At 44.1% G+C, this 23681-nt stretch overlaps 1 protein-coding gene across 4 annotated transcripts in view; it reads right to left on the bottom strand.

The window, feature by feature from the left end:
* The window catches only part of Map4k3 (mitogen-activated protein kinase kinase kinase kinase 3), a 168085-nt gene that overhangs the window by 47984 nt on the left and 96420 nt on the right, over positions 1 to 23681 (bottom strand). For 2 of the 4 annotated variants that reach the window (XM_028855218.2, XM_028855217.2), the window contains exons 9-15: positions 18798 to 18929; positions 18606 to 18668; positions 18440 to 18521; positions 18241 to 18351; positions 10175 to 10253; positions 4642 to 4700; positions 3462 to 3524 (exon numbers count right to left, since the gene is read on the bottom strand). In XM_028855218.2, the coding sequence (XP_028711051.1) occupies positions 3462 to 3524; positions 4642 to 4700; positions 10175 to 10253; positions 18241 to 18351; positions 18440 to 18521; positions 18606 to 18668; positions 18798 to 18929 (589 nt within the window). The remainder of the gene's footprint in view (positions 1 to 3461; positions 3525 to 4641; positions 4701 to 10174; positions 10254 to 18240; positions 18352 to 18439; positions 18522 to 18605; positions 18669 to 18797; positions 18930 to 23681) is intronic. The other 2 variants (XM_028855220.2, XM_028855219.2) reach the window with 1 other exon arrangement.

The raw sequence follows: 23681 nt of genomic DNA, 5'->3' as shown, positions 1-23681 counted from the left end.
AAGTAAAATGTGCCATTTACATACACAGACTATTTCTTTCAGCATGAAGAAGAAAATGCTGACATATGGGGAAATGTGAGGGAACTGTGAAGATGCTAGAACAGTCAGGAGAGGACAAGCAGTCAGGGTTCCACTTATCCACAGTCCCTAAGATAGTCACACCCATAGAGGCAGAACAGACAGGCGGTGACTGGGGCCAGTGAGAGGGAACGGGTATGGAGTTCACTGTGGGAAAATGCGATGCTGTGGAGATGACTGGCGTGCAGTGAGTCTGCACTATACTATAAAAAAAGATCAAAACAGGGAATTTTAGACTATGTTTTTCCACAGTTAAAAAAACAAACAAACTATGGAATATGTATGTTGAGGGGAGGGAGAACAACCCATTACTTCAAAGCAAAACGACAATACAAGCAAGCAAGCTGAGATGATGGTAGAGGGTACACACACACACACACACACACACACACACACACACACACACCACAGCACAGGGGCTGAGGATGATGGGTAGAGGGTACACACACACACACACACACACACACACACACACACCACAGCACAGGGGCTGAGGATGATGGGTAGAGGGCACACACACACACACACACAGCACAGCACAGGGGCTGAGGATGATGGGTAGAGGGTACACACACACACACACACACACAGCACAGCACAGGGGCTGAGGATGATGGGTAGAGGGTACACACACACACACACACACACACACACACACACACACACACACACAGCACAGGGCTGAGGCCACTAGCCCCAAATGTTACGCTTAGCTAATGAACAAGGACAACATTCAGCTCCTTTGCATCTTGAATGCTACATTTGTAAAACAAGGAAAATAAGGCAAAAACAGTCTTGTGTGCCCAGGTGATTATGACATCAGTAGGTGATATATAATCATGGGGCCACTGTTAGATATATACTCTCCATTGTTGATGAACTTGGTGTTTAGAATAACACACAACATGTAAAACTGTCAACATAAATGTTAGCTTTTTGTTACCACTAGGAATGAGTCTTTACAGTTGATCTTTATGCACTGTAGAGTCTAGTGTCTCAGGTGTCCCCCTTCTTCCATAGCTATCTAGAGGTTAAGGGTTCCTAACGCCCTCCCCTGCGTCACAAGACACTCCTGACTCCAAGACAGGATGGGAGGAGCCAGGGGTGTGGCAACTCAGACAGGTTGGGGCTGGTTCCACACGGTTCTAATGTCTGATATCTGCTCTTGCTGTCATCCATTCCTCACAGAAGATGTTAGTAAATAGTGGGGTTGACTTCAACTTCTGAGTCTGTGACCTACTTCCTCTGCAACATTCGCCAATTGTCATTCTAGTCTGAACATCTAATTCTGAAGGAAATTATAATCCAGAAATGACTCTTTTCTTTGGATTGTCTCCCACCTGGCCCCTCAGGTTAACACTGAAACCCCATCCTCTCACTTTAAGAAGCCCTTTGAAACACGCCTCCTGCTTCGGAGTCACACATCTGCTCACTCCCTGGGCCTCCTCAGCCTCCTCCCGCCCTCTGAGGCTGCTGCCTTGCAACAACCAGTTTCTTCATTCTTTTCTTTTCTTCATCACCGGCTCTCCCTAAGCTTCAGGCTGTCCTAGGACTCAGGTTGTATGTAGCTCAGGTTGGCCCTGAACTCAGTTCTCTTCCTGCCTTAGCCTCCCAAGTGCTGGAATTATCGGCATGAGCCGCCACACCCAGCTGCATTATCCCCTTTCTTCAGATGCCCACTGTAGACGACACATGAAACTTCACAGCTTCATCATCTTCTCCTTGATGACTCAGCTCCGTCTCTTTGAGCTAACTCCCACTTCTAAAAGTAGTGTAACAGTGTCTTAACATCAGCTCTTTGTCAAATACCTCTTAAAACTGTGGTCTGTGCCAGTGATCCCACACTGATTGCCAGGAAACAGGAGCACCTATCTGTTTCCTCCCCTGACAGTTCACAGTGAATCTCCAGCCTTAATTCCTCTCAGAAGCACAAAAGCCACACTGGCCCAGAGCACCTTTGGTTTTCTGACCTCCACGGTACCCATGTGTTTGCTCCACGGCCAGCAATTGACTGGTGGCCACATTGTGGTAATTGAGCTTATGTGTTTTTGCATGGCTAAGAACTTACATCTGCACTGGTGGTGGGTGGAGGTGGCACACACCTTTAACCCAAGTACTCAGGAGGCAGAGGCAGGCAGATCTCTGAGTCTGAGGCCACCCTGATCTACAGAGTGAGTTCTAGGACAGCCAGGGCTGTTACACAGAGAAACCCTGACTCAAAAAACAAACAAACAAACAAAAAACCAAAAAAACCCCAAACCAAAACCAAACAACAAAAAAAGAATTTTTACTTATAAGTATTGCTTCATCTAATGAGACAGTAACTTCTCTCCAAAAGAATGATGTCTAAAATCTTGTTTTATAAATATTGTAAGATATGGGTTTCAGCGTTTATATAAAACTTTAGACTAACCAGAACTCAAAGAGGTATCCAATCAAGTTAGAGAGAAAGAGAAAGAAAACCCCATTTTGAGAGGCAGAAGCGCAGAATGTGGGGATAAATGTTGGGGTAACCAGGGGTTCTGGCCAGCCATATGAATAGAAAGAACTGCTTAGTAATGTTTTAGAAAGCACTAGCTATCTAATATTTACTAGGTGAAGTTCTCCTATGCAATGGGAAGATAATCTTAATATATATAACTTCAGGGATGCTGTACAGTTCAGATCTTTTTCATGAGAAAAGTAGACATGGCATAATGCTAACAAATTCAAAATTTCACCTGACTCTACTGATAAATTAGGGATAAATCATTTGTTCAAATTATATACGATGCATGCAATATATAGTATATACAATATATTAATATACATTATATAAATGCCATTTATATGTAGTATCAAGTTACATATATGAATGTATATATATATCAATGGTTTATCATTCTTCAAAATAAGATATATCACGAATATTGGACATTTTTACAAAGAAATGTCATTTCTAAAAAAAACTTCACATTTGTGTAAGAAAATTTTTTTTTTTTTTTGTGGTTTTTCGAGACAGGGTTTCTCTGTGTAGCTTTGCACCTTTCCTGGAACTCACTTGGTAGCCCAGGCTGGCCTTGAACTCACAGAGATCCGCCTGGCTCTGCCTCCCGAGTGCTGGGATTAAAGGCGTGCGCCACCACCGCCCGGCCACGAAATTAAATTTTTAAAAAAATTTAATTAAATTTTTTGTAGAAGAAAAAAATGTTTACTACTGCAATTTTACACTTGAGTAGATTTGACTTGTCATGGGAAAAAGTTACTGCATTTTTTTTATATATGAAAGCTTGCTAAATGACAAGCTTTAGTTTATAATACGATAAAACTGGACCAAATGTCTGAGCTTAGGAGAGTAAAGACTAAAACAATGCTGACAAAGAAAATCAGAAGATGAGAAATACCAGATTAGATCTTGCAGTGTAGTATATTTCTTCTGAACTGTCGAAAAAACCATCACTGTCGGGCTGTTTAGCAGAGACCAAGAAACCCAGGTTATTGACACTTAGACTGACAGGCCACAGACTCACAAGGGACGCTCTCACGGGGGAGGTGGGTCCTGCTAACACAATTTTATTAAGGCAAATGCACACTCCAACGACAGCAAGTGGGCTCCACACAAGCAACATGACAGCCACCGCTTGATAACACAGTTACTAGGTTAGCGCTGGTCCACTCAGGCTGCCTTAACAAAACACAATTAGCATTCATTCATAAACACTGTAACTGTTTCTTAACCTGCCCCACCCTTCTACAAGAATGGCAGGCTTTAACGTTAAAATACGATCATTTTAGGATTTTAACATTCTCTTCCTTCAGGCTAGTACCCTGACATGGTAAGACAAAGGCTAATGTCTTCCTTTGTGCCAGTCAAGTGGTGAGAATACGCATTCAACTTCAGAAGAAAGCTCCTACTGTATCAGCCTTTGGGATTTATTAACATGATTTATTTCTAATTTATTAATGGGAAAGGAAAAACCCACCATACTAATAATCTGCAGCCTTGGCAAAACAATTTTATTAGGATTTTTTTTAAAGCTCATTTTGACTCTTCTATAAAGTATTAACTACTCAAATATTTGCAGAGCTCCCTGCCTCCAAGACTGGACCAGAGAGAGCATTGCATCTGGACAACAGTACATAAACACCACCACAGAAGGAAGGAAGCCTCAGGAGCCTGTGTACGCAGGCAAGCTCCCTTTGTTTAGAGGCAAACGATCCATTCTCCACACCTGCTGAGTGTTAGCACTCTAAACATGCCAGGCCAGGCTGCTGCTTAGAGACCATGGCACTTTTCCTGATGGCCACAAAAAACAAAAAACAAAACCCTCAAAACCAAACATGAATTAAAAAAAAAAAAAAAAAAAGGCCAGCATTTAAAACAGAGAATGGTAAACTTATCTCTTCAAATAATTTTGAAAATACTCAATTTCAGCAACACAGATTTATTTATTCAGTATTTCAAATTACCATTTTTTTCCAAATACTTTTGAAAATATTAATTACTAGCTAGTCAGTACCAATCACAAAGGCAAATTTAAGATTTATGTTCAGAGGTTAACATTCCAAGACCAGGTTACTTACAAGTTCGTGATGTGGCTCTGTTTCCTTCCGTAAGGGAGGATCAAATTTTACCTGGCCAACTGAGAAGAAAAAGAAGTTTGTCAGGATATGGGATGTTTCCTTCCTGTTTTTTGCTTGTTGGCTTTGTTTTGAGACAGGGTCTCATCATTTTAGCTCAGGCTAGCCTTGAACACAGGAACTTCCTGTCAATATTAAGTGATGTAACATCTTAATTTATTTATTCATGTATGCATGCATGCAGTACTGGGGTTTGGACCAGGGCCTTGTTCATAACAGGCAATTGCTCTGCGCTGAGTTTATCCTTTGCCTACTAGGCATTTTCTAGAGTAAAAAAAGTAACAAGCAAAATGACATGCTGAAATCAGGCTCTAACTTGCTCATGTGCTATGGTCTAGTATAAGAGACCTTTTACTTGGTATTTGGGAAGGCAGACGTCAGTTGGTACGAGTGGGTGTGGGGGTCAGCTGCAAGATGGCCCAGTGACCTCTGTGTCCTCTCCTATACTAGATCAGAGTGTGGGGATGACAAAGCAAGCACGGCAGAACTAATGGCTGACCTTCAAGGTAAGGTTCTGTCTTTGCCGCGGATCATCTAGTGTGGAGGAAACCCCTTTGTGAGCTGCCCTAAGGAGAGGGAGGGCCTTCAGCTACCAGTCCTGTGAGTATGGAAGCAACCATCTAGCCCAGCCAAGCCTTCAACGATCACAGCTCCAGATAACATCCTGACAGCGTTGTCAACAGGGCTCTGAGCCACAAACACTCCACTGTGCTGTGGTGGTTCCAAGAAGACTGGCCCTATTGGTCAGCAGGGAATGGAGCTGCTTGAAAGCATTGCAAGATCAGGAGGTGTGGCCCTGCTGGAGGACATGTGTCCCTGGGGGAGGGCTCTGAGTTTCAGAAGCCCACGCCAGGCCCAGGCTCTCTCTCTGCCTGCAGATCAGGAAGCGGTTCTTGGCTATTGCTCCAGTTGCCATGATCCGCCATTCTCCCTGCCATGATGAGAACAGACTGACCCTCTGAAACTGTAAGCAAGACCCCAGTTAAATGCTTCCTTTTCTTTTCTTTTTTCCTTTTTCTTTTTCTTTTGGTTCTTTGAAACAGGGTTTCTCTGTGTAGTTTTGGCGCCTTTCCTGGAACTCCCTCTGTAGCCCAGGCTGGCCTCGAACTCACAGAGACCCACCTGCCTCTGCCTCCCGAGTGCTGGTATTAAAGGCGTGCGCCACCACGCATGCTTTCTTTTCTAAGAGCTGCCGTGGTCATTGTGTCTCTTCACAGCAATGGAACAGTGACTAAGACAGATAATGGTACCAGGGACCTGGGTATTGGTGTGACAGGCTTGACAGTGATGCTTGTCAGTAGAAAATGGAAAACCTTGAGACTCTGGACTGAAAAAGCAACTGGACGCTTTAAGTGGGGTTTATATGGCCATCCTAGTAGGAACACGGACATCGGTGCGGAGGGAGATGTGGACTGCAGGGCCAGCACCAGAACGTTTCAGAAGGAAAGAACGTTAGTAACAGGCTCAGAGACCATTCTTGTGCTATTCTGGCAAAGAATACGGCTGCCTTTTGCCCTTGTCCTAACAATCTGTCTGAGGCTAAACTGAAGAGTTCTGGATTAATGGCACTGGCAGAATTGACTGCAAGATAACCTAATATTGACTGTGTCCTGTGGTTATTAGTAATCACTCTTATGCAGATCTATAATGAAAGAGAGTAAGCTGGTCAAAGAAAAATAGAAAATGTACAGTTTGATGGGAAAAGGAACACTAGGAAGTGTAATGGAGTTAAGTCCTGTGTCAATGAGATAAACAGACTAAAGAAAAGTCTTATGCTAAATGGAATAAAGGGAGTAGTGACCTCAGGCCAAGACCCTACCCAGCTAAGCTTCCAATTTGTGAAGAGGAATTCAAGAAAAGCTTGAGTAGTGACGGAAACCATCTACAACAGAGATCTGATGCAGACGTAACTGAAGGAGGGCTGTGGTGGTTGGAAAGAAGATGGCCCCCCAAAGGAAGTGGTGCTATTAGGAGGGGTGGCCTTGCTGGAGAAGGTGCAGTCTTACTGGAAGTGGGTCACCATGGAGGCAGGCTTTGAGGTCTCATGTATGCTCAAGATACTGCCCACTGTCTCAGTTCACTTCCTGTTGCCTTGGGATCAAGATGCAGAGTTCTATAGCACCGTGTCTGCCTGCATGCTGCCATACTCCATGCTCCCCACCATGAAGACAGAAGACTACACCTCCGAAACTGTAAGCCGCCACCTCAACTAAATGTTTTCCTTTCTGAGTCGCTGTTGACATGGTGTCTCTTCACGCAAGAGAAACCCTAACTAAGACAGAGGCCAAGTTCCCCATCCAGCAGCAAAACTTGGCAGCTTCAGCCATGTGGTTCTACCTTTAGAGTCAAGGAACCAAGAGAGGAGTTGTGGAATCTCCAGCCATGGCTAAGGAAAGCTCAAGGCCAGGTGTGTGTCAGGGCTGTCTCTGCAAGAAGGCCCAGAGAGGCCTTCCGTGAAGCTGTGAAGATGAAGCCCGAATTGTATTCGAGACCCCAGGATGTTAGAGATGCCAGAATCTTGGGATGCCTGACAAGGAAGGCTGAAGACAGCACAGAACGAGCCCAAGGGAGCGAAGTGTGCTGCAGTTCACAAATCCGACAGGAGCTGGAGGGCTGGAGAGCACTCTGACAGCAGACGCAGAGATGCAGAGTGTGGAGTTTGCCCAGCTGAGTGTTGGCCTAGCTCTGACCCAGTATTTCCTCACTATGCTCCCTTTCCCCCACTTTGAAATGGGAATATATATTCTGTGCCATTTTATGGTGGAAGTAAATCTGCTTTTTGATTTTCATTTTATAGGGGTTACAGTGAAGGGAGTCCCAGGAGTCTCAGAAGAGACTGGACTTTAACAGTGTTGAGACTGTGATAGTCTACTGGGACTTCTGAAGTTGGACTGAATACATTTTTGCTTTCTGATATGGCTACAAGCTTATGGAGGTCAGCCAGTGGAATGCAGTGGTTTGATAAGAATGGCATCCACAGGTTCATATATTTGAATACTTAAGTTATCAGGGAGTGGAACTGTTTGAAAAGATCAGAGGTGTGGCCTTGTTGGACTAGGTGTGGCCTCATTGGGAGGGGGCTTTCAGGTTTCAAAAGTCCATTCGAGAACCAGGCTCCCTCGGTTGGCCGTTGATCAGGATGTAGATCTTAGGTGCCCCACCACGATCCTAACGGACTGACCCTCTGAAACTGTAAATGTGGTAGTCTGAATAAGAATGGCCCCCATAATCTCATAGATTTGAATGCTCAGTTATCAGGGAGTGGCCCTATTTGAGAAGGACTAGGAGGTGTGGCCTTGTTGGAGGCAGTGTATCACTGGGGTGGGCTTTGAAGTTTCAGAAGCCCATGCCAGGCCTACTTCTCACTCTTCCTGCAGCCTGTGGATCAGGATGTAGCTCTTGGCTACTGCTCCAGTGCCATGCACGCCCCCCCAATTACATGCTTTCCTTTCTAAGAGTTGTCGTGGTCATGGTGTCTCTTCACAGCAACAGAAGAACAGTGACTGAGACACGCGCTAGACTTCTGCCCCTCAGGATCTTTGTGAGACAATGGATGTTTTCCCGTCAGCTGAACTTCCTGCAGTCTCCGATTCTTTGGTGCTCTGATGTCAAAGTTGGTCTGGAGTACTCTTCAAGAATGAGTCCTTTATCACTGTTCGCACACAATCTCACACCAACCATTACAAACTAACTTTCAGCAAGGTATTAAAACAGTAGTCAGCATTACTCCCTGTTCCTGTGCTCTGTGGATGGGGACGCGTTCCCAGGGGGATGACGAAAGTCTCCACAGAGACTCATTCTTCATACCTAACACTGGCATCACTCGTGTGTTCTGACGCTGGGTTCCCCGAGTTCCTGACGCTGTGACATGCCTCTGTCACAGTCTTCTTCCGGCTACTGTTTAAATGACTGCCGACCATCCATCCCAGTGGGCAACCCTGCCTGTGCTCTTAAGAATGCCCAACCCTGCCTGTAACTGTCTCTCGGGCTGTGTCTGTCGCTCCTACCGCTTCCCTGCATGTACACAAGGCAAGAGCTGAAGGCAAAGGGGCTTTCTGAAAGAGAAAGGGCATCAAGCAGCCTTTCTGCAAACAAGGAAGTTTTTACTTCTGTTGCGTTGCTTGAACACCATTTAGTTGGGAACTGGTCACATGGAGAAATGTCAGGGAGCTGGGAACAAAACATTACAAAGAAAAAATACACTCAATCATCCTTCCAAAGCCTGTCTTTATAGGAACAGCATGGACACCCTTCCACATAGCAAATTTTACACGTCATCATAAAACACCTTGTACTAGCTATTGTTTTCAACTTAACACAATCTAGAGTCATCTGAGAGGAGGGAACCTTAATTAAGAAAGTGCTCCCACCAGACTGGCCAGTGGGCAAGCCTGTGGAGATTTTTTTTGACTGATGATTGATGGGGGTTGGGGGCTGTCCAGTTCACTAGGGTGGTGCCACTGTGGGCTGGTGGTCCTGGGTGTTTTAAGAAAGCATGCTGAGCAAGCCAGTAAGCAGGATTCCTCCACGGCATCTGCACTGGCTCCTGCCCTACCTGGAGTTCCTGTCAAGTGCCTTTCCTAGATGATGGCCTACAAGCTATAAGATGAAAAAACCCTTTCCTCCCCAAGTTTTTGTCGTGGTGTTTTATCACAACAACAGAAATTCTAAGTAAGATACGCCCCAAAAATTCATTAAAACCAAGAATAAACCTTGAAAGTCTCAGATATCAAATCTATAAATAACCAAAATGGAGTCTGAATCCTGTTCTTCCCTCCACATATGAAGAATACGACACTTACTAAAGTCTGTTATCTGTCCCTACCCACAGGGACATGTACAGAGTACACAGGAGCCTTAGGAAAGTTAGGCTAGAGGTGTCTAGTTTCCTGCAGCACACACACATACAGGAAGTTGATGGTTGTTGATACAAATTAGCAAAGAGTGATCAAGAGATCAACATGTGGACTCCTGGGCCAATGTGAGACCAGCCCTTAGGCAGGCTCTGGATGGGTGAAGCCTGAGAAGGTACCTTTAAGTCCCAGGGAACTCACAGCTGGTTTCCAGACATCTCTCTAGTTCGCACACAGTGTGGCCCTTCGGCACAGGCACACGTGTGCTGGGAGCTTCTCAGAAGATCCACTCCGCCCTGTCTACTGAACCACAGGCTGCGTTTAACAAGCTCTCCAGGTAACTCAAAAGCACTCAGGAGCCAAGATGCATTCCCTTGATGACGTCGATCTTCTCAGTTCCCATGTTTTACTTTTCCTTCCAAAATGTAACATATATATCCCCTTTCTTGTCACCAAAAGTTCCAAAGGAATAAAGAAAATAAAATTCGTATAGCCCTCATTAAATTTTACATATAACAGTATTTACAAAGAAAAAGAAACAAAAAAATAATTCTAACTAAACTACAGTTTAAAAATCTCGTTTTTTGGCCACTGAATTATGATGGTTAAGGGTCTGTACTCACAGTTTATCTCTGAGCGTGTTTTTTCTTCTCTTACATTTCTACTTGTTGAAGGAATTCTATGTGGAACAGCAACAAGAGGCTTAAAAAAAAAACAACCAAAATTATTGCTATGTAACATCTGACAATCAAGTCAGTTTTATCCACAGAATTATGCAAAGATAAATGAAATGCTTCATTTTACAAAAATGAGAATTAGAGCAAATTTTCATATTTTAAAAAGGTAATCACAGTATCAGTTCAAACTATGAACGTAAAAATAAAAATATTTTAAGTTGTCCACTCAAAGCAAATTTGTTTTTATTCTGGTAGAACGTGCTTATAAGACTAGGTAAAATACACAAAGAAGTAAGTCATGTATCTGTTTATTTGTACGCATAACAGTAGGGGTGTACAGATCCATTTCCTAAGAATAAACTGGTTATACTCAGGCAGAGAAACCAGAACAGTGGTTCTCAGCCTGTGAGTCAGGACCCAAGTGTGTGTGTGTGTGTGTGTGTGTGTGTGTGTGTGTGTGTGTGTGTGTGTGTGTGTAATGACCCTTTCACAGGGTTCACAATATCAGACATCCTACATATCAGATATTTTTGTTATGCTTCATAACAGTAGCAAAATTACAGTTGTGAAGTAGCAACAGAAATAATGTTATGTTTGGGGGTCAGCACAACATGAAGAACTGTGTTAAAGGGTCGCAGCATTAGGAAGGCTGAGAGCCACTGAGCCAGAAGCAGTGGGGGGCACACCTATAGTCCCAGCCACTCCGGGGTGGGGGCTGAGGCAGGAGGAGGTACCCTGAGTGATGAACGCTAGCCTGGGTAGTATAACGAGACCGCTTCCAAACGGGAGATGAAAAGAGACCTGAAACCATGATTCAGACAAAGGAGAGACAGCACTCTGGTGATCTGTACACAGCATTTCAGAATAATGGAGCCCAGACATCTTTTACTCATGTTTCATTTTTATTATATCTTGGTTTCTGATGTGTACACATTCAGGCATGTGTGGAGGTCAGAGGACAACCTGGGAGAGCTGGTTCTTTCCTTCCACCACGTAGGTCGAGGGATGGAACTCGACTCGGGTTGGGTGGCAGACACCTTTACCCACTGAGCCGTCTGGCCCTCAAGTGTCCTTTAAACCTCTTCTTTGACATACAGATTTCTGAAATACCATTCAGTACACATTCACTTGCAGAGGGTAGGAGATGGCGGCCTGTTTCATTTTTTTTTTTTTTTTTTTGCCACAATATGAAGTGAACCGACTGAAGTAAGACTGTTCAAAACTGTGTAATTCTATTTCCGTCAACTCCAGCATCTGTTTCTCAGGAGCCCCTGGCCCCCTTCGTTAAAAGCATGTTCTTTGTTCCATCTTAGTCTCTCTGGATTTTAGATACACAGTTATCATTTCTGCTAGAAAAGGCAAGTCCACAGCAATCATTGAATTGGAAGGAGTTGTTCTCAGAAGCTGGCTTTGGAACTCTTACTCTGCGTGTGTCAATGTGAGAGCTGTCAATGACTCCGAGTATCAAAAGGATGAAGGGAAACTTATGGTTTGAGGAAACTCTTGGGAATGAAACCTCCAGCATGTTGGGAATCGGATTCCCAGAAGACATGAGTAGACATCGATGATCTGGAGGCCATATTATTCCCAGCATGGAGAACAGAGACAAACCAAAGCCCTGATGGGGTTTTCCATGCACCTGTACTGATGGAGAGGGCTGTACAAGAAAGCCTCCCCAAACAATGCACACAGAGGAGGATCACCGGGAGAAAGGGCTGTCATGACACCTTCCCTGAAGTTAAAGCGGGTGGGATGACACTGGGCACAGCTTAGTCTAATTAACGTGGCCAAAAAGGAAGAGCTCGAACAGGCAGAACAGAGTTCAGGATCTGGGGATGGGGGCCCCCTGAAGGGACAAAGGCCACAGAGATACACTCTCAAAATACAAAATTTAAGCTTGACCCTCCAAATACAAATTGTCTAAAATCTAGTCATAAAATCTGCTGTGATAAGTTCCCAAGTACAGGGGAGACAGTAATTCACAAAAACAATTATGAAGCAGGGGCCACCCTCATGGACTGAGAGAAACAAGCCACTCACAAAGATAAATAACTTTCAACTTCCTTTTTAAGCAATGCTTTCCATACCTTAAGGCTGAAATAACTTGTAAGGTGTATTAAATATTGTGAGTAAAATAAACCATTTTTGGTTTGTTAAAAAAAAAAGCAATCCCTTTATTTGTCTGTTTATTTACTATGTGTGCACATGTGTGTGAACACACACGCAGTGGCATGCACGTGGAGGTCAGAGGACAACCTGAGTGAGTCATTTTTCTCCTTCCAACATGCATGTTCCAGGGATTGAACTCAGGTCCTTAGGCTTGGCAGCAAGAGCCCTTATTTATAACCACTGTGCCATCTCACCAACCACCCTCCTTTTAATCCACAGTATCTCTATATAGCCCAGGCTAGCCTTCTTTTACTCATTTAGTCTCTACCTCAGTTCTGGCATTACAGATGTGCACCACCATGACCAACTATTCCTTTTTACTTTAAGATTTTATGTTGCTCATAATAGCCTCAAACTTTCTAAGTAACTGAGGCTAGCCTTGAACTTTTTCATCTTGATTCCAGACCTTCCAAGTGCTGAGATTGTAGGTCTGCACAAGCATGCTTGGCTTAGGCTTAAAAAAATACTTCTTGACAAATACATAAAATTTTATCCTTTATAAGCCATTTCATGTTGATCCAAGTTATTATTCATAGGTTCTATGACTATTGGATAGGTAACATAAGCCAGTTTATTTATTTATATATACATATTGGATTTCACCATCGAAGACTTTTGGGGTCCAGCCCCCAAAAGCCTTTTCCCAGGGTTCCAGAAGAGATGCTACCAGCAGCGAGAATTAATCTGAGGGATACTTGAATAAATCTAAGCACACCGAGCTCTTTAGTCCATTCACTTTATTCTTCTAAGACAAATCTGTCTACACAGCTTCAGTTCTGTCCTCATCCTTAGCTCCTCCCTGTCCCTTCCTCTCCTGTCCTCTCACTGTTCTAAGTTTCTTCCATCCTCCTCCTCCTCCTCCTCCTCTTCCTCCTCCTCCTCCCTCCCTCCCTCCCTCCCCAGTCCAGTTTAAATCCACATACAACCCACGATACTCTGGCTCTACCGCTTTCTGGTGGGACGGGGCAAGTCTGCTCGGTAGCTAGGAAGCCTGCATCATAGCTTGAAACACCTGGTATGAAAAAAGCCCATTTGTTCTGAGTTCATCATTGGAGGGGACGTCTAGGGGTGCCACTTGGGCTGTAGAAGAAAGGAGGGTCTGAGCTTAATTTGCACAAGAAACAAAGCTATGTACCTAACACAAGTGAGCCTAGGTCTGGAATGCTTATTCTGTCTGCTATTTGTCCTTGGATGTTTGAGAGGTATCTCAGATTGTCCAGAGCTGACTCTGGCCTTGGATACTAGCTAAAGGAGATGTCTGATTCTAATACTAAAAAAAGAGGGGGGAAAAAGCCTGGAAGAAGGAAGCCTTGCCTGTGTGACTGTTATCCAAATGTCTTAACTGTATAGGGAAAAACTCTGCCCAGAGAATGACCAATCCACACTGTTAGGAGGTCTCAGGAGAAGGAATCAACTGGGGAAGCTATAACAGCACACATGAAATTCACAGCAGAAAGCAGCCGATATACTCAAAAGCCAAATAACACCAATACTCCTCGAGCCTTGCCTTCCTCTGGAAAAGTCCTTCACCTTCCAGGTAATAGCTTTTGTCAGTTAGCTGAATTCCTACTACATATTTCTATGGCTCACAGCATTTCACTATGTAGCAAACACTGTCTTTGAACCTGTGATCCTGTTAAAGATGATGATTAAAGTGTCATCATGCTGGGCAAGCTAGTGTTTTATAACCAGAGGGAAATTTTGTACATTAAGAGACATATGGCAATATTGGGGACACTTCTGGTTTCACAACTGGGGACGGAAGGGTGCTACTGCAACTAAAGGAGTGGCCAGGGATACCGATGAACTTCCTGCTTCCACTGCAGCTGCTCACAACCAGTGCTCGTCTGACAATAAATGCACACAGCGCTCAGTCTGACATGACCTGCGGCAAAGGGAGCAGTGGTGGCCTCAATGTCCCTTCTAGGTGAAGCCAAGTATGGCTCAAGGTCAATCCCACTGCAGTCTGTTTCTATAGAAAGGGTTCACCACAGCGTCACCAAGCCCCTTCAGGGGTTCTCCCCCTCCACTCACTACTCAAGTCTGGAATTGATGGCCACGGGGCTCAAACTCAAGTCCACTTCTGCCTGGAGTTTTAGGGACAATGGATGCCAATCATCTTAGGTCAATGATCTAAGACAGTGAATTCTGAAGCTTTGGTGTCATTAAGTTCACTTTGGGTCCCCATCTTTAAAAACATAACCAGGCATGTACATCTTACCACAAAAAGAAACGTGTGCCCACCCCAACAATAATCTCCCTTAAATTTTCTAGGAATTTTACAAAACAAGAAAAGTACACTCTTTCTTTAAGAGAGGTTAGTTTTTTGTCAACCTGACACAGGCTGGGGTCGATGCCTCCATCAGACTGGCCAGTAGTCAAGACTATAGATTCATGATTACTATGGGAGGGCTCAGCCCACGGTGGGCAGTGCCACCTTGTGCAGGTGTCCCTGGGTGGTACAAGAAAGCCACGAAGAACAAGACAGCAAGCGTGTGCCTCCATGGTGTTGGCTTCGGCTCCTGCCTTCAGCTTCTGCCCTGGCTTCTTCAACGATCGACCATGATTGCGACTAGAGCCAAATAAACCTCCTCCTTCTCCCTCGGTTGGTTTTATCACAGCACGGGCAGGAGAACTGGGACACGGCAATGACTTCCTCTCACAGGAAGTGTGTCTGAGTTCTCACAGGAAGTGTGTCTGAGTCCTCAGAGGAAGTGCGTCTGAGTTCTCTCAGAGGAAGTGTGTCTGAGTCCTCACAGGAAGTGTTCTGAGTCCTCACAGGAAGTGCGTCTGAGTCTCTCGAACGGAAAGTGGCTATTCTTTTTTCTTACTCCCGAAGCAGAGCTTTTGAAGATTAGGGGATGTATTTCATCCACAGTAGCTTCCCAATAGTGTTCACTGGGCCAAATATAAATTAACATTCAAAACTGAATACTTCCATAATCCAATAGCTGTTCCAAGGCTGCAACCAGCTTTTGAAAAGAAACCACAGAGAAATGTGGCAGAGGGAAATCTGTAATTAAAGAAAATCTGCTGCAGCCTTTCCACTAAGTGAACAAGAGAGAAACCCAAGGAGTAATGCCAAAAGCTTTAAAGACTATTTTTCTTCAGCGAACAAATTTTCTCCCTTATGTTCATTTTCTTGAAGGAGCAGTCCCCTCTTCTCTTTCCATGTATTAGAATTATCCTAAGTGACTGCCCCTAAGAAAGGGCAGAGTGGCGATGAGCTCATCTACTAACTGTACATGCACGGCGTTCTTACAACCTTAGGGCGTCATGAGGCCTGTGTGGAACCCTCAGCAGCTCCTTCCTACACTTGAGGCTGGATGTAGCAGCCATCTCAGGTGATAACGATGCTAACAAGTTTCTCCTGTACAAAAGGCTCACACCCCCATTGCCGCTGCCTGGAGTCTTCAGAAGCCTCCTCCCACACGGTGTCTCCATTTAATACATTATTTGTCTTCTTTGGACACAGTGCAAAGAGGACATGCTGTGTTACAAGTGAGCTGAGCTCAGACAACAGCAGAGCATTTACTGTCCTGCCATAAGAAACGGTCCTTGCCTGGCACTGCTGATCCCAGTCACTACAGCATGCTAGTTGGACCTGCATCAAATACAGCCGTCCACCTTAGCTCACCAACTGCCATGTGAACAGCAGGCACACATCACAAGTGTGACTAGAAGGAGCATGGCGGAAAACATCCTTGCTCTGTATCATGAAGTTGAAGGATGAGGTATAACCGACTTGGCAGCCACTGGCCAGCTGGCTACAGTGATTTACATTATTTTGCAACATGAAAACGAAATACACATATATTAGCCTTACTTCCTATTATATGTTAATACTACATAATTTCATAATAAGAATTTTTAATGCTTTGACAAAAAATTAAAATCTCATGGAAAAAAATCTAATTATTTCCATTGATTATTAAGACTGCTTTGCCGGGCTTTGCTTACATGGTCTAGGGTCTCATTATACACCCCAGGCAGACCGTGGCTTCTAATCTCCCCGCTTCAGCCTCCTGAGTAATGAGATTACAAGTGTATACCGCCACGGCTGGCTAGAGGTCACTTTAACAGCCCCTGTACTGTGCAGATACAGGACCTCCTGTGTACTAGTCAAATTCATACAGCCAAGTTTCCTAAACTGACACAAAATAGCAAACAAATGACCTCCCTAGTACTGGATCAAATACACTTTACACTTCATTTTCCTACTTGCCAACTCCTTTTCAGAACTTATCAAAAAGACAGTCCTTTGATCAGGGTGTAACTATGGAGAGCTAGAACGATGCTGAGTTGACACAGGGTTCTCCCTGAGGACATGCTGACCAGCCACCTGATTTACGGAGAGGATTCTCGTTCCTTCCGAGTCACCTTTGAACTCTGAAGGCAGTAACGGAGCGTGGCTGTGCCACAAATACTGAGTCAACCGCAGGCACATGGCTATTCTTATGCTAGGAGTGGGGAATATGCTGACAGAAATGGGGTTCCACCAATACCAACGCTTCCGGCACGTTAGGGCTATTTTATCTCTAACACACAGGGGCTTCTTGTAGAATACTATTTTAAGGTGTGTTACTTTTGTTTATGCTCTGGAACATTTGCTGTGGGATGGTCTGTATGTCAAATTGCTCTGATTGGTCAATAAATAAAACACTGATTGGCCAGTGCCTAGGCAGGAAGTATAGGCAGGACTAACAGAGAGGAGAAAAGAAAGAACAGGAAGGCAGAAGGAGTCACTGCCAGCTGCCGCCATGACAAGCAGCATGTGAAGACACCGGTAAGCCACGAGCCACGTGGCAAGGTATAGATTTATGGAAATGGATTAATTTAAGCTATAAGAACAGTTAGCAAGAAGCCTGCCACGGCCATACAGTTTGTATGCAATATAAGTCTCTGTGTTTACTTGGTTGGGTCTGAGCGGCTGGGGGACTGGCGGGTGACAAAGATTTGTCCTGACTGTGGGCAACGCAGGAAAACTCTAGCTACAAACATTTGTTTGATGATGCAAAGATGTGTTTGGTTAAATAAAATTCACCTGCGGTCAGGAGGCTGCGTCAGCAGCTAGCTGACCGGAAGTGGTAGGGAGGAGCCAGGTGAGAAAGGGTCTTTAAGGAGGGGCGAGGAGAAGCACGGGGCTTTTAGGAGGACGCGAGCAAGGAGAGGAGGTGAGCCACTCGCTGTTCAGCCTCTCTGAGGAGCAGAATTCCACCTGAACCTCTGACTCTTGAGTTCTTTAGAGGGACAGAGGTTTAGTTAAGTTCCCTTCGTAGCCGGAGTCTGAGGAACAGAATTCTCTCTGCCTACAGCCCTTGACCTAACTGCTGCTGCTGGGAGTGGAGGAGCTGCAGTTGCTGATTCGGACAGCCATGGCTTAAAAGGCAGCGACAATGAAAGCAGAGGACAACACTGGCTTGGCTTTGTTTCCACAGTGGAGAATCACGGTTTCAGTTGTTACCCACCAACTCCCAGTATTGGATGAAGCCTGGCCCGAGGGTTCTTTCCAGAAGACTGGATTGTTTTAACATCATCTAGGTGCTCTTCACTTGATGACTGAGCAACCTACAGTGACTACTTTGAAGTAACTACAGTAATTTCAACAACAAAATGATTTTGCCATCTTCCACAGTGATCATCAAACAGCCAGTAAGAAAAATCTAGCAAGTGATGACTTCCCAGGACAAAGAATTAGTTACCCTCCCCAACCAACAGTTAACTAGATAAAAATGTTCAAACATTGAATCATACACACACACACACACACACACACACACACACACACACACACACACACACACACACAATTATGTGCACTAGCTAGTGAAAACAATTCCTACCTCAGGGTCGTCATCATCAAAATCGTGGTATGTGGAATGATCTGGATTATTCACTTTATCCAGCAACTCTATTGCCAAAGACCTTGTCAGAGGCTGGGTGACAAACGGGTGCTATAAATAAAACACACAGAACACTTTAGAAATTTGATGAAACACCTTATCTTATGAATATGAGACTGTTTGGGGGGTAAAATAATACCTGTAGTAGCTTTTCTGCATTGGGTCTTTTTTTTGGATTTTTGGTAAGTGCCATCTTCACAAAATGATGAAAACTATTTGACCTAAGAAAGGTTGAAAATTAAGCTTCTGTATTTTAATTCCCTTTTTGCTCATCTTGCTATAAAAGTCAATAAGCAAAGACTTACCACTTCAACTTATCTTTTAGTTTAGGAGGCTGAAAATTACTCTTTGTCATTAGAAATAATGCCCTGAAAAACAAATAAAACATTGCATATTTCAACATTTCACATTCTAGTAAGAGGAATATCTAGTCCTAACAAGACTAAAAGAATTCATGGCATGGTGAATAAGTGCCAATCTGCACTGGACACACTGACCTCATTGGGTGAAGGTCAAACATGGGTGGCTGAAGCTCGGCCAGCTCGATGGCAGTGATGCCCACCGCCCAGAGGTCACACAGCTGGTTGTACCCTCCTTTCCTCTCAACAGCTGCCACTTCTGGGGCCATCCTGCAGGGAATATTCAGAAAACAGAAACCTTGTCTTTAGCGTGCCCCCTTTACTCTTACAAGAGGCACATGGACTTGTCAATCGCTAAATTAAGTTCTGGTTAATCGTTGATGTCTGAAAACAGACAGGCCATATTTAAAAGACCCACTGTCCCCGAGTTCCTGACGTCTCATGGGAGGCATCTCAACCTCCCCAGTGTTTCCTTCATCAGTTACCTACACTACAAAGTTGATGAAAATTCACCGGGATGACAGTACCCGGCCCCAAATTTGTTCACATCCCGATCTCTGTTCCCCAAAGTTCTGTAAAGAATACCAATTGTTAACAAAGGGTTGTTTACGTGATACCTGCATCACTAGCCTGCAACGTGGCCATTGCTTTTATTCACCATTTCTCCTGGCACCGAGAATTTCACATTTAGTATTTAATTTGTATTTACTGTAAACTTTGGAATGTTCTTAAAAAGTTTTATTGAAATAATAAAAAAGTTATCAAAATGTCAAAATGTTTTATTCGGAGGGAAGGTAGTCAAATTTGGTAACTTTTTAATTCCTTTTAACTTCGCTACTGCTTTAGTCTAATTATACCTTGATTTGTTTAAATGGTTAATTTTCAAATACATAAGCTCTGAAATCCCAAAACAAAGTTTTAATAACAACTGAGAAAAACATGCAACTTTTCCAGTTCCGAAGAGCAAGTTGAGTGGGTGCGTTACCAATGCACATACTGTTTTCCAGTCTGACTGCAGGAGAGTCAGGTCAGTCACAGTCAAAACAAAAACAAAAAGAACAGGCAATTTTCAAAGCACTCGGTCTTAAAAATGATTTCATCTTGAAATCTCTCTCATGGAAATTGAAACTGTGATAAGAAAAGTAAATTTTAAAGTGTGCTGGGACTTGGTTACTGGCAGCTAGAGTGCAGCTGGAAGGAAGCCCCTGCAGGGCTTGAAAAGCAGCCTTTGCCCTTTGCGAGCCCAGCACAGCTTCACAGGACACCCAGATGGTGGTCTACGCCTGCCATCCACAGTGATGTGAACCAGTGCCACAGGTGAGCTTGCTGCTACAAATACACGATGTAATGAAATATTACGAACATTCTTTTTCCCTCCCAAGACAGGGTTTCTCTGTACAGTCCTAGCTGTCCTGGAACTTGCTTTGCAGACCTGGCTGGCCTCGAACTCCCAGAGATCCACCTGTCTCTGCCTCCCGAGTGCTGGGACTAAAGGTGTAGGCCACCATGCCTGGCTGACCACTCTTACTAGAAAGATTAAAAAAAAGACAAACTATGACCAAAATTAAAGTGAATGCTTTAGAAAAACTTGTTAGAGACACAGGTCACAGGGGTCGCCAGAGGTGAGGAGTGGGTACAGGAAATGTGTCTGGATGATGGAAGTCGGCTTTATCTTGATGGTTATCTTCCACCCAGAGCTGCTGAGTAAGTCCGAGCTCAGTCACTACTATCACCCAGTCTTCCCACTTCAGCAGGCTTTCCTGACCAGTCACTAGCCTGAGCGCTCTGCAGGAGCGATTCTGTATTCTGAGACCCAGGTGGGAAAGGCACGGCACAAGACAGGCAGCGAGCAGGAGTGTTAACCTACCTCACCTAACCCAGCTTCCCATGCTCCCTGGGTATTTCCACTCTCCAGTGTTTAACTTCTGGAGCTGCAGGTAAAGATCAGTTCCTATCGACAAACATTGTACAGAATCAGGTGAGTCAGGGGATGCACGTGTTCCTCCAGATGCTTCAAGACAAACTGGGGAGAGAGGACTTGGGAAGAGCAATAGATGCTCCTCGAATCCTTGCTCCTCTCTTAAAGCAAGCCAGAACCCGGAAGAGCAGAATGAGGAGAAACAAATCCACACCTTCTGAAGCCCTAGGAGATATAGCTTACCTACAACCACAGAGAGACGAAGAGGGAGTGTGGAATAATGTTCCGAGAAGACAAGGTAACCCAAGGGCACAGAGGATCAGCCTCAAAGACTGCCCCACCTGCTGTGGAGTTACAGGCTAAGAGTCAGGCTGAGGCCGGCTGAGGACAGGAAGAGCGCTTAAATGTCAATAGCTAATTCCCCGATTCCTACTCTCATCCACTGAGCCCAGCAATTACTCCTTCCTCATTCCCACAGGACAAAGACAAGAAGAAACATGACAGGCTTCACTCAGGAACGAAGTGGATCCAGAATATGGAATTCCTCAGTGTCCTCCGCCTGCCCGTGCTGGGAACACTGACCACCAGGTCATTCCCTTACTTTTCCTGCACACGGAGAAGTGAGTCAGCTTTGCCTTCATATTCTGAGCCAGGCTCAATTTGCCCCATGCTGTCCTCAACATCTTGGGGCTCCAGTGAGTGTCCCCCCATTCCCCTTCGGCCTCCCCAAAGCTGGGACTACAGGTATATTTACATACTCAGTTCCAGAGCCAGCTGCTACCATCTCGCTCTTTGGTGTGAACTAATAATTTTTAAACTTTTGAGGGAAGCCTCCTTCATGAAAGTCTAAATGTAAAAAGCTGAGGAATTCTCACAGACACCTGAAGATTTTTTGACCCTCTCAACTCTGCAACCCTGGCAGACCTGCAGTTTGCTATGCAGACAAACCATCAGCCAGCCCTGAAGTCACAGATTCACCTGGATCTTGAACATAAGATTTTTTTTCTTAAGTGGGAGAAATGGGGCGGAGTGCGCACGCTTTAATCCCTGCACTCAGGAGGCAGAGGCAGGTGGATCTCTGTGAGTTGAGGCCAGCCTGGTCTACAGAGTGAGTTCCAGGACAACCAGATCTAAATAGTGAAATCCTGTCTAGAAAACAAACAAACAAATAAATTGGGAGAAAGTGAGAAAACTAGTAGGTTGATTCAAGTGGCCTGAGATGTAACTACTAAAACCCAGAGAAGAAATACAGCAGAGAAATGACCAAGTCAACACTGCAGGAGCACTTCCCAGGAGGACCATCTAGAATGTGAAGGACTTTAATTTCGGGTGGAAACCAATGACAAGTGTGAATGAATAAAGTGAAAACAAGCAAATACTGGGATATCAATAGCAGGAATCATCATGGAATATCAAAATATGAAGCATCACTTTGGGGGGGAGGAACAAGTTACAGTCAAAGAGACGCACATCAGGATGGCTTTACACGGCATCACAGGAAAGCCACGTACACAACACCTCAAAAAAATCCAACCTAGTGTTCTATAGCCAATCAAATGTGAAGAAGCTAGAAATGCAAAGTCTTAAAGCTTTGACATCCATACACCTTTTACCAGAAAGATACTACAATGTATTTCAAAAAAGATAAAAAGAAGATGACCTAGAATCCAAGAAAGGCACTCCCAGGGCAAAGCTCTATCAAAGGCTACACTTGAGCATACACAGACCAGAGTGGAAAAGACAGAAGACTCCAAAAAGAATTAGTCCAGGAAGAAAAACAGGGGGATGTAGCTCAATTGTAGAGTGTCAGTCTAACATGCAGTAAAGTTCCTGTATGTACACACACACACACACACACACACACACACACACACACACACACACACACACGATAGCTTGACAGTTTTTTTTTCTCTTTTTTTTTTTTTTTTTAGATTTTTTTTATGTTACAGAAACGATTCATTACATGTATGACACATATTTGCGATTGAACTCAGACTCTGAGAGCAGTCGTGCTCTCCTGAGCATCTCTCCCCCAGCTTGACAGGTTTTATGGGTATAGAAAATCATACAGACACATCTTACAGAACTGGGCAATGTGAGGAGCTATGGGTGTCTTCTAGGAGATCAAGATCTAAGCAAATTAAAAAGAAACAGTGAAGAGTGGTGATAGACTACTAACTGGTTCAGCAAGAACACTGTAAGGACAAGACAAATGAAAGATGAATGAAAGGCTGAAATCTTCAACTACTCCAACAAAGTCTACAAATAATGGCTTGTACTAGACATAGCAAAAGACAGGGCTGTAAGTTTTTTGTAAAAGTCATTTTAGCTCTAGTTGACTTTAAAAAATTTGTATTTGATAAATGGACAAATGAATATAAGAAATTATATTTATCATGGCCCACTTAAACAAAACAAAAACCCAGTAGCAGTTGAGTACTGAGGGTCAGACTAGAGATGTCTGGGGAATGGGAGCATTGATGTTGAAGGCACGGCAAGACTACACAGTGGTAAAAACCAGAGCAGTGCTCAGTGCTCAGCTGAGCCACCCAGCACAGTTTAGTGGCAGAAAGGATGGAGTAATGAATGAAAGGCAGGACGGGTTTCCTACGATAGTAAAGACTATCCAGAGACAGGTATGGGCAGAAAGGAAGGTCTGTGGATGAGACTGCTAGAAAAAGATTGAAGGATTGAACTGGGGCCTGGCAGGGAAGATTCCAAATGCCAGAAACCTGCCTTTGATCTCAGTCAACCAGGACTGCACAAAGGTCTGGGGAGACAGCTCAGTGGTAGACTGTTTACTTAGCATGTTTGAGGCCCTACGTTCAGTTCCCAGAAACACCAAAACCAGCAAGGTTCTTGAAAACTGTGACTAATATAATCATCAGAGCACATAGGAAGAAAACGCTAAATATAAAAACATTAAAATATGTGTTAAGTATCGGGAACCTAAAAACTGAATCAGACTTTAAAGACTTCCCTGTCTTATGAAAATCAGTATGTAGTGTATTTTTTGGCCAAGTAATCCACCCATAAGAATACATGTTTAAATTACTGAACTTATTGATTACCTTCATGCACTCTGTCTTAGGCCTAGGAAT

This window comes from Peromyscus leucopus, chromosome 22 (assembly GCF_004664715.2).
Source record: "Peromyscus leucopus breed LL Stock chromosome 22, UCI_PerLeu_2.1, whole genome shotgun sequence".
Taxonomy (NCBI): domain Eukaryota; kingdom Metazoa; phylum Chordata; class Mammalia; order Rodentia; family Cricetidae; genus Peromyscus; species Peromyscus leucopus.
This window is presented reverse-complemented; position numbering and strand designations above follow the sequence as displayed.